Source organism: Mirounga angustirostris, unplaced genomic scaffold (genome assembly GCF_029215605.1).
Source record: "Mirounga angustirostris isolate CCGP_5_RB_7025 unplaced genomic scaffold, mMirAng1.0.hap1 SCAF_8, whole genome shotgun sequence".
In the NCBI taxonomy this organism is placed as follows: Eukaryota; Metazoa; Chordata; class Mammalia; order Carnivora; family Phocidae; genus Mirounga; species Mirounga angustirostris.
Window position 1 is genome coordinate 105511192 of NW_026991716.1, and position 12245 is coordinate 105523436.

General features: G+C 37.6%; 1 protein-coding gene across 1 annotated transcript in view; it reads right to left on the reverse strand.

Moving 5' to 3' along the window:
* SERINC1 (serine incorporator 1) overlaps window positions 1–11600 on the reverse strand; it is a 35845-nt gene extending 24245 nt beyond the window's left edge. Inside the window, exon 1 of the mRNA XM_045865470.3 lies at window positions 11462–11600. Within this exon, the coding sequence (XP_045721426.1) occupies window positions 11462–11500 (39 nt within the window). The 5' untranslated portion in view covers window positions 11501–11600. The remainder of the gene's footprint in view (window positions 1–11461) is intronic.
* Window positions 11601–12245: the final 645 nt, after the last annotated feature.

The window sequence follows — 12245 nt, forward strand, 5'->3', positions numbered from 1 at the left end:
ACTTCTCCTTTCTCAATACCTCACCACAACGTTATTATCAAAAGGATAATAAAACAATATTGTCAACAGTCCACAGATTTGAAAACCTAGATAAAACGAATCAATTCCTTGAGAGACACAAGCTGCCAAAACTCACACAACAAGAAATAGGCAATGTGAATAAGCCAGTATCTGTTGAAGAAATTGAGTCAATAATTAATAACCTTCCAAAACAGAAAGCACCAGACCCAGATGAGTTCACTGGTGAACTCTACTAAACATTTAAAGAAACAAAATACCGGTGCTCTGAAATCTCTTTCAGAGGACAGAAGCAGAGAAGACTGCCTAACTCATTTTATGAGACCAGCATTACTTTTAACAATATAACTAGACCAAAGACATTATAAAAAATGAAAACTACAAATCAACAGCTCTCATAAACACAGATGCATAAATCCTCAACGAAATACTAGCATATCAAATCCAACAATATATGAAAATTATATACTATGACCAAGTAGGTTTTATCCCTGATATACAAGAATGGTTCAACATTCAAAAAATCAGTTAATGTCCACAAAGATGATATCAGTAGATGCCCAGAAAACATATTTGACAAAATCCAACCTCATTCATGATAAAAACTCTCAAACTAGGAATAGAGGGGAACTCCCTCAACTTGATTAATAAAACCAACAAAACACCTACAGTTATCACATTTAATGGTGAGAAACTTGAAGCCTTCCCAATTAATATCAGGTACAAAGCAAGGATGTTTCCTCTCATCCTTCCTTTTCAACACTGTACTGGAAGTTCTAGCTACTGCACTAAGACAAGAAAAGAAAATAAAAGGTATATGCATTGGGAAGGAAGAAATAAAATTATCTTCATTCACAGATGGCATTATCATCTACATGGAAATTTCAAAAGAAGTGACCAAAACAACCCCCACAAAATCTTAGAACTAATAAGTAATTATAGCAGGGCTGCAGGATACAAGGTTAACAGACAGAAGTCAACTGCTTTCCTATACATCAGCAATGAAAAAGTAAAACTTGAAATTAAAAATACATTACCATTTATGTTAGCATCCAAAAACAAACAAAAACCCCAAAATACTTAAGTATCAATTTAACAGAGTACATACAAGATCAATATGAGAAAAAACACAAAATTCTGATAAGCAAAATAAAAGAACTAAACAGGGATGCCTGGGTGGCTCAGTCAGTTAAGTGTTTGTCTTCAGCCCAGGTCATGATCCCAGGTCCTGAGATCGAGTCCTGCATCGGTCTCTTGGCTCATCAGAGAGCCTGCTTCTCCCTCTGTCTACCACTCCTCCTGCTTGAGCTCTCTCTGACAAATATAAATAAAATCTTAAAAAAAAAAAAAAGAACTAAATAAATGAACAGATATTCCACATTCATGGATTAGGAAGACTCAGTGTTGTTAAGATGTCAATCCCTCAAGCCTGACCTATAGATTCAATGCAATCCCAATCAAAACCCCAGCAAGTTATTGTGTAGATATTGACAAACTGATTCTAAAATTCATATGGAGAGACAAAAGACCCAGAATAGCCAATATGATATTGAAGAAGAACAAAGTTGAAGGATTGACACTATCAGACTTAAGACTTTTTTTTTAAATATTTTATTTTATTTTTTTTTAAATTTTTTTATTCTTATGTTAATCCCCATACATTACATCATTAGTTTTAGATGAAGTGTTCCATGATTCATTGTTTGTGCATAACACCCAGTGCTCCATGCAGAATGTGCCCTCCTCAATACCCACCACCAGGCTAACCCATCCTCCCACCCCCCTCCCCTCTAGAACCCTCAGTTTGTTTTTCAGAGTCCATCGTCTATCATGGTTCGTCTACCCCTCCAATTTCCCCCGTTTCATTCTTCCCCTCCCGCTACCTTCTTCTTCTTTTTTTTTTCTTAACATATATTGCATTATTTGTTTCAGAGGTACAGATCTGAGATTCAACAGTCTTGCACAATTCACAGCGCTTACCAGAGCACCTACCCTCCCCAGTGTCTATCACCCAGTCACCCCATCCCTCCCACCCCACCCCCCACTCCAGCAACCCTCAGTAAAAGATTTTATTTATTTGCGAGAGAGAGAGAGAGAGAGAGAGAGAGAGAGAGAGCGTGTGAGTGCACAAGCAGGGAGAGCAGCAGGCAGAGAGAGAAGCAGGCTTCCCACTGAGCTAGGAACCCGATGTGGGACTCGATCTCAGGACGCTGGGAACATGACCTGAGCCGAAGGCAGACGCTTAACCAACTGAGCCACCCAGGTGTCCCTGGACTTCAGACTTATAAAGCAACAATAACAGGTCACTATGGTACTGTCAAAAAGAAAAGACAAATCAAAGGAACAGAAAGAATAGTGAGCCCACAAATAGCCCCCACATAAATGCAATCAACTAATCTTTGACAAAGGTGCAAAGGCAATTCAATGAAACAAAGATGGTCTTTTGAACAAATAGTACTGTTAACAACTGAGCATTCATATGCAGAAAAATGAATCTAGACATACAGACACAGATCTCACACCCTTTCCCAAAGTTAATTCGAAATGGATTTTAAACCTAAATGTAAATCCTAAAACCATAAACCAGTACAAGATAACACAGGAAAAAATCTAAATGACTTTGGGTGTGGCAATGACTTTTCAGATACAACATCAAAAGCATGATTCACAAAAATATAACTGATAAACTGATATTCATTAAAATTTAAAAAATTCTGCTCTGCAAAGGTCAACATCAAAATAATGAAAAGGAAGGCCGACTGTGTGAAAATATTTGCAAAAAACACACCTGATCATAAAGGACTGTTATCCAAAACACACAGAGAACTCTTAAAACACAATAAGAAACAATCAGATTAAAAAATGGGTCAACAGACACCTCACCAAATTCGATATATAGACGGCAAATAAGCATATGAAAAACTGTTCCACATATTTCATATGCATATGGAAAATGCATATTAAAACTCATATACACAAAAAGCCTGCACATGGATGTTTATAGCAGCTTTATTCCTAACTGCCCAAACCTGGAAGCAACCAAGATGTCCTTTAGTAGGTGAATGAACAAATAAACTGTGGTACATCTAAATAATGGTACATTAGTGCTGAAAACAAAGGAGTTCTCAGGCCATGAAAAGACATGGAGAAACCTTAAATGGGTATTACTAACTGAAAGAAGGCAATGTGAAAAGACTACATCTTGTATGATTTTGACTATGAAATTCTGGAAAAGGCAAAACTGTGGAGACAGTAAGATCAGTGGCTGGAGTGGGTACAGGAATGAATAGGCAAGGCACAGAGTAAAAAGGGCAGTGAAAATATTCTGTATGCTACTATAACGGTGGCTACATGTCATTATACACTTGCCCAAACTCACAGAATGTCCAACACCAAGAGTGAACCATAATGTAACCTACAGACTTTGGATGATTATGATGTGTCAACACAGGTTCATTAATTGTAACAAATGTACCACTCTAGTGGGGGATGTTGATAAGGAAGGAGACTATCCATGTGTAGATTCAGGGGATATATGGGAAATCTTTGTTATCTTTCAATTCTCTATGAACCTAAAACTACTCTAAAGAAAGCCCCCCCCCCTTTTAAGTGAGAGAACATGAGTGTTCAAGTGGGGGGGGGGGGGACAGAGGGAGAGGGACAGAATCTTAAGCAGACTCCATGCTTAGTGCAGAGCCCCACATGGGGCTCAATCTCATGACCCTGAGATCATGACCTGAGCAGAAATCAAGAGTCAGACAGTTGAGCCACCCAGGTCCCCTAAAAAAAAGCCTTTAAAAATAAAGGCTATATGGGATGCCTGGATGGCTCAGTTGGTTAAGCGTCTGCTTTTGGCTCAGCTCAAGGTCCCAGGGTCTGCGATGGAGTCCCCCATTGGGCTCCTTGCTCAGCAGGAAGCCTGCTTCTCCCTCTGCCTGCAGCTCCCCCTGCTTGTGCGCTTGCTCTCTTACAGATAAATAAAATCTTTAAAAAATAAAATAAATAAATAAAATAAAATAAAATAAAAGGATATAAAACACTGTGACCAAGTAGGGCTTAGTCAGGGAAAGTAAGGCTGATTGAACTTTTGAAAATCAACCAATGCAATTCACCATATTCACAGACTAAAGAAAAATCATTTACAGTCATCTCAACGGATGCTGGAAAATCACTTGACAAAATTCGATAGCCATTCATGATAAATCTAACAAAACTTTCTGCAAAGAAAGAACACAATTATCCTCAACTTGATAAAGTGCATTTACAAGAAATCTACAGCTGCCGTCCATACTTCATGGTTAAAGTCTATTTCCCCTAAGATTCAAAATAAGGCAAAGATATCTGCTCTCATCACAGATACTTAACTTCACACTAGAGATTCTAGTCAATACAACAAGACAAGAAAAAGAAAAGAAATATACACAGCAAGGGGAAAAGTTAACTTTTCCATTCACAAATAATTGTTTACATGGAAAATGCCAAAAAACTTACAAAATGCTACTAGATTTACAAGGGAGTTTAACAAGGTCCCAGGATACAAAGTCATTATACACATATTAATCATAATCCTGCATACCAACAAAAAAGAAATTAAACCAACAAAAATACTAAAGTATAAATCTAACAAAATATGTACTAGATCCCAAATGATGAAAATTAGAAAACAATGATGAAACAAATCAGACTTAAATGGCAAGGAAAACTGAGCTCATAAATTGAATACTCAATATTTTAAGATGTCAATTCTTTCCAAACTTGTCTATAGAGTCAACCACATTCCAATCACAATCCCAGTAGGAGGCTGGTAGAAATAAACGAGTTGCTTTAAAAATTTATATGGAAAGGTGAGGGAACTAGAATAGCCCAAAGAATTTTGAAAAACAACAATACTGGAAGACAACATTACCTAACTTCAAGATTAATTTTAAAGCCACAGTAATCAAAATAGGGTGGGTTTAGGCAACAGTATAGGCACAAATAGATGAAACAGAATAAAGTTCAGAATAGACTTACATAAATATGGTAAAAGGGTTTTTGATTAAAGTGCCAAAGCAAATCAACATGGGAAGGACAATCTCTTTAATAAACAGTACTGAAATAACTGGAAGAACCCTAAGGGGCGCCTGGGTGGCTCAGTAGGTTAAGCGTCTACATTTGGCTTAGGTCATGATCCCAGAGTCCTGGGATTGAGCCCCAGGTCAGGCTCCCTGCTCAGCATCTCCCTCTACCATACTCCTGCTATCTAATAAAATAAATAAAATCTTAAAAAAAAAAAAAAAAAGAACCTTAAGCCACAATCAAACCATATATCAAAATTAACTGAGGATTTCTTAGATACAATATGAAAAGCATGACCCACAGAAGAAAGAAAATTGATAAACTAGGTCCCATCAAAATTAAGAACTTCTGCAATTTGAAAGACACCCTGAAGAGAATTAAGATAAGCCACAGACTTGAAAAAAATATATGGGAATCAGGTAGCTGATAAATGATTTGTACTGAGAATATATAAGGAATTTTTAAAACTTAAGAAAACCAACCAACCAAAATAAAAACTGGGCAAATTATTTGAACATTTTAAGAAAGAAAATATATGGATGGCAAATAAGTGCATGAAAAAGTGCTCAATATCATCAGTTACTAAGGAAATGCACACTGAAAGCATAATGAGATAACCACCACACACACGTTAGAATGGCTAAAATCAAATAAACTCATAATACCAAGTACTAACAACTCTCTTTGTTGGGATTGAAAACTGGTACAGCTATCTTGGAAACCAGCTTGCTAGTTTCTTACAAGTCAAATGTATGCTTGTCATATTACTCAGCAATTCCACTGCTAGATATTTTACCTAAGCAAAAGAGAACTTAAGAGTCACACAAAAAACCTTTGTGGTACCTTTATGGAAATGCTTATAGCTATTTTATCACCAAAATCTGGAAATGCCCTTCACCTGATGCATGGATAGTAAGTTGTGGTTTATCCAAGCAATGGAATACTATACAAAAATAAAAAGGAACAAACCACTAATACACACAACATGAATAAATCTCAATGAATTATATTCAGTAAAAAAAGCCAAACTCAAAAGGCCATATTTTGTATGATTTATTCATATGCCTTTCTGGAAAGAACGAACCCTGGAGACAGAAAAAACAGGGGTTGCCAAGAATTAGGATGACATAATTTAAGGTGCTAACTGTTCTGTAGCTGTTACATAACTAAAGGATTTCTCAAAATTCACAGACCTGTATATTACAAAGTGTGAATTTCAGGTAAATTATATCAACTAAAAAAATGACAAAAATATGGAAAAATAATATGTAAGGAAAACAAAGACAATGTATTATGAAGGTTAACTGGTGTCCTTAAAATAGAGAATCCTCTAAATAAACAAAAAGGACATTCAAAGATAGAATCCAAGAAAAACTTCCTTAGAGGAAGAAGTGAATCTGTATTTCTAAAAGAACACTATTTTCTTTCTTTCTTTTTTGTTTTTTAAAGATTTTATTTATTTGAGAGAGAGTGAGTGAGAGAGGCACAAGCCAGGGGAGAGGCAGAGGGAGAAGCAGACTCCCCACCGAGCAGGGAGCCCGACACCGGGCCCAATCCCAGGACCCTGGGCTCATGACCTGAGCAAAAGGCAGACACTTAACCCAGGTGCCCCAAAAGAACGCTATTTTCTAGATGAAAAATGTGATAAAAGATTTAAAGTCAGACATATTTGGTTAATTTCAAAGAGAAGTAAAAACTCTTCAGATATCCAGGCAGAGGAAACAAGTCAATAGAACATGTGAGATGTGTTGGGAGGGAGTGGATACCACAGTGTTAGACAAAACAGGATTCACAGAAAAGACTATTAAGTTCTGAAGGAAATGGGTATATTATTAAACTGGTAAACAATGCCTCTCAGAAATGTAAAAGATAGTTTTATATATAAAAGAATTTATAAATATTTCAGCATCCATGAATTCTTCAAAAATCTATCAGGATTATAAAACTTAGTCAATTAGGAGAGGACATTAAGTTAAAAAAAAAAAAAAACTGGGAGAAGCCATGGTTAAAAAGTGCTTTGAGGGGGTGCCTGGGTGGCTCAGTCGTTAAGCGTCTGCCTTCTGCTCAGGTCATGGTCTCAGGGTCCTGGGATCGAGCCGCCCATCGGGCTCCCTGCTCCGCGGGAAGCCTGCTTCTCCCTCTCCCACTCCCCCTGCTTGTGTTCCCTCTCTCGCTGTGTCTCTCTCTGTCAAATAAATAAATAAAATCTTTAAAAAATAATAATAATAATAAAATAAAATAAATAAAAAGTGCTTTGAGGTTTGAAACCACTTAAAGTGTAGAGCAGTGGTTCTCAAAATGTAGCAGGTATCGGAATCACTTGGAGGGCTTTTTTTTTTTTTTTTTTCCAAGAGTTTATTTATTTGACAGACTGAGAGATAGCGAGAGCAGGAACACAAGCAGGGGGAGTCGGAGAGGGAACAGCAGTCTTCCCACGGAGCAGGGAGCCCGGAGCAGGACTCGATCCCAGGACCCTGGGATCATGACCTGAGCTGAAGGCAGACGCTTAACGACTGAGCCACCCAGGCGCCCCTGGAGGGTTTATTAAAACAGAGTGCTGGGCCTTAGTCAGTGTTTCCGGTAAGTCTCCTGGTATGCTGATGCTACGGGGTCCACGAAACACACTTCAAGAATGACTTGTTTAGTTCTAAGACTAAACAACTAGAATAATTATGGTTATAAAACACAATGGTCACATATAAAAAATAACACATATACAAAGAGATTCTGGTTAAAGATGGCAGACTAAATATGTGAATTTACCCACGCTCCCAATAAAATAAAAAAAAATAAAGGAATTAGGAGTACACTTAAAATGAACAAACTTAGGAATAAACTTAAAAGGTCAGACTTCTGGATTTTTTCTCCTGTTCTTTTTGACCTTTTAAGGCCTAAAAAGTTGAATTATAAGCCATCAAAGGAAAAGTTAAGCAATAAAATTTGTAGAATTCCCAAACAGATCAAGAACTGGTGGCACCAGGTAGCCTCCCTGAGGCAGAAGGTAGAGATAAAGATAGAATTCGTTAAAAGCTTTTTTAAAGAGCAGTTAAGACTGCTATTTATAGCAGTCTATTATATATTATATATATAACAGTCTACTCTATTATATATAAGACTATTTCATTCATTTTTTGCTCTGGCCAATTGAAGAGGATGAAGTAGAATTTCTCAAGCCTGGCACTACTGACATCTTGGATCAAAAAATTCTTTGTTGCTGGGGGCCATCCTGTGCAGTGTAAAATGTTTAGTAGTATCTCTGGCCTTTACTTACTAGATGCTATTAGCACCTCTTACCCCAAAATGGACAGCAAAAAATGCCTGCAGACATTGCCAAATGTGCCCAGTTGAGAACCACTGCTATAGAAACATCTCCTTAGATGAATCTTTTTAGGAAACTCTCCTGATGAAGAAATGTTTAACATTCAACAGCTCCTTTATTTTTATTTTCCTTTTGTTAAACTCAGGAAAAAATAGATTTAATGCTTTGTTTAAAAATACATGTTTAGCATGCTACCATTCCTAAAATATATTTTTGTCCATTCATCCATGCATGTATATATACATTGAGAGAAGGAATGTTATTGGTGGTGGCATTTTTTTTGTGACATTTTAACTTTGTACTCTGCTATGCTTGACTGTTCAGTGCCTATGAATCATTTCTGCAAAGACAAGTCATTGTACTAAAAAATAAAAATCTAGCAGAGGCTGACACAAAATAGGTAGGCAGTAATCACTAGCTCTTTCTTCTTAAGTATATTAAGTATCTTGGACAAAAAAAAGGGGATAGTTATTGTATATAAAGCCCAATAATTCAAAAAAATCAATTCTAGTAATTAATATCATTGTTGAGATTGGGGTGAAAGCACTGAAGTAGGCATAAATTTCTGGTAATGTAGTTACAGGATTAGGTGGGAGATCCAGATATTTAAGTGGTTAATGTAATCACTGATCAAAGAGACAGCCGCATGAACCAAGATTTATGATCAATCTAATTCTAGGCCACTTAGCAAAGAAGCTCAAAAATTAAAACTCCAATGCACAACAGTACTACATGTATTTTTTCTTTTATGTGTTTTCCTAGTTCAGAAATTTTCTACAGCTGTTTTATAAATCAGAAAAAAAACTTTACAGAAATAGATTAAGCCTCAAAAAACCTGAGTAAAAAATAAGATTTGTTTAAATGTGGTTTAACTGTTCTAATTTAATGACTTGAATACTTTTGAAAATTTGAGTAAGTTTTGAATTTGTCAAAACCTTTAAGTAAATAAACATACTGACTATTAAGACTGTTGAAAAAATGGACATATATTACAAGGCAACGTCCCCTTCAGCTGCTAACAAACTACACCAAAATCGAACAGTTCACGGAGACAGAAGCACCAAGAAGGAAAGGGGAAAATATGACTAGAACTGCATACTACAGAGTCAATTCCTAGACCGGCCACAATAATCTAGCACACAAGATCAACCTTGGCCACCTAGTCTATCTGCCAGAGATCTAATTATTGGAGGATAAGAAAATTGCCTCCTTGTTACTACCTTTCCAATATACCTTGTTATTAACAGTGACTAAAATGCAGTGTCAATTTTATCAGTTTTCTAGTCTATTAATAAAGCTGAAGAACTAAGTTGTAAGAACTTTAATAGGAATATAATTTTCCATATTGTTCACTAAAGCGATTTTCTGATTTAAAACACATAAATATAGGGATGCCTGGGTGGCTCAGTCAGTTAAATGTCTGCCTTCAGCTCAGGTCATGATCCCAGGGTCCTGGAATCCTGTCCTGCATCGGGCTCCTAGCTCAGCGGGGAGCCTGCTTCTCCCTCTGCCTGCTCTGCCTGCCGCTCCCCCTGCTTGTGCTGACAAATAAATAAAATCTTTAAAAAATAATAATAAATAAAAAAACACATATATATTAAAAAAATCCTTAACACCCTCTCCCCCCCAGCCATAATTATTCTTGTGGCAAAAAAGGTGTTCACCATGGTTCTGGAGAGAACAAAACTGGAAACATGAATCCCTCCTTTTAAGTCTTTACTATATACAAAGAACATGCCTACTTGATAAATGGACAAAATCTGACTTCACAAATCACACATTCCCCCCCCAAAAAATGAAAGCAATGTTTTAACATTTATTATTTTGTAATACATTTATTACACTGTGCCTCTTTTGTATTAAACAGACTCAAGTGGATTCTCCACTTTCTTACTGAGATTAAAAATACTTGGTTTCCATGTCCAACTACAAGAAGAGATATAATCAAGAGAATGATCTCTGAAGTAACAACCTCCAGGTATTATTTTATTAAAATTTAACACAGTTCAAGCAATATCAGAACTTTCTAAAAAAAGTGAGGTATGTAAAATAATAAAAATTCTGACTCCTGTATATGATGGAGTCATTTGGGAAATCAGACAAGCGTTAGAAGTGGAATTTAGAAATCATGGATTAAAGAAATATGATTTTAACCCAAATACCTCGCCCAAAATTACAAATAACTTTATTAACTGTAATGTTAATATGTTGTCTATTTTGGGGGGCTTATCTTAAACTGAAGTTTATTTGCACCACCTGAATAAAGAAATTGTACCACTATAATGAAAAATGGTATCACTCTAAAGACGCTATCTAATTAAAATGCAACCTACACCTAATTAAACATGAAATTTCAGATTACAGAAGCATACTTTTGTCAAGATACAAGATTTGTAATACCATTGAACTGACCAGCTTTTACAGATACATATATTATTGCTTGAGAAATACAGTAATTTCTTCATAGCATGAAGGTCGAGGACCCAGCCACAGAGCTAATATTTACTAATATTAGTAAATATTACCGCCAGGCTGTCCCAAATAGCGGGCGTTTAAGTGCAGTCAGCCCGACAGAACAAAGAGGCCAACATGCCTCCCAGGATGACAGTGCTGCAGACTCTGAGGTCGCTGGCAACAGGACGAGAAGAGATGGGGTACTCCACGGAATGGGCCTAAAACCTCTCTAGAGACGGCCTACGCAGACACAGGAAAAAAAAAAACAACAAAAAGGGACTTGGAAGAATATGGAGTAGCTTTCACGAAAGCTACTCACGAAACACGGTTGGGGGAGGGAAACTACAGCTGTCTTGTCTTTGCTTCTCCCATCAGGGTTTTCTTTCCATCTCCACTGCTCCTCACGGCCACGGCTGTCAGCTCTTAGCAAGACTCAGGGCCCTAAAGCTGAGTTGGCATGACCACGGGAGATAGGGAGAAAATGGGGACGGAAGGCACTCCCTGTTGGGTGGGGTACCAAGTTACCGACGCACTGCATCCAGCCCGGCTCGGGTTCCCTTCTCCTTCGCCTCCTATGCTTAGCACCCTGAAGGTCACTAAAAACCTCCTTACCCAGCTCGCCATGGAGCACAGTCCCAAGACGTTCCCCATCTCGGCAACGTCGCAGGAGCAGCCGCTGGCGACAAGATGGAGACAGCACCTCTCCGCCCTTTCGGGCCTTATTTACTATCTGCGAGCCACTTCCGGCGCATAGCCCACCCCGCCCCTCAGCTTTGCGTCACTTCCATTGAGGCCCATGTTGGGTGGGGTGGGGGAGGGTGTCGTGTTGAGATTGCGCGTGCGCGTTCTTGGAATTTGAGGCAGGTTTCGGAGCGGAGCTCTCTAACGCCCCGGCGGAAATTTCTGGCTAATGCAGCCTGACCGTAGTTTGCCACATTAAGGAAACGATGTGAGAAAAACTCACCATTACTTAATGTTTATTAGAATTTGGGTTTAGTAGAGGCTGAGGTGGTGGTTGATGATTTTGTCCTCGTCTATTAGAAGAATTTCTGACGGCTTTGGAGGATTGCCTTCTTTTTCTCAATGTTCATCCGTTCATCCACTTATTTCTCGTTTTTACACTTTTGCGTCCTTTTCCACCCCACTTACATTCCCAGGTATTCCTGTAGGCCACTGCCTGGGACAAGTTTATTGGGGTATTTCCATTCGTTTGGGTACTTACAGTTCTTTTTATCACTTCTTTGTTGTTGACACGCATTTTCATTTCTTGCCCAATTAAGATGTTACGGGAAGTTTGCACGTTAAAAAATTTTAATTAGGTAAAAAAGACATACTGATTATAAAAACTTAAATATAGCATTGGTTTTATTGAACGTTATGAGCTGTTCAGGAGACA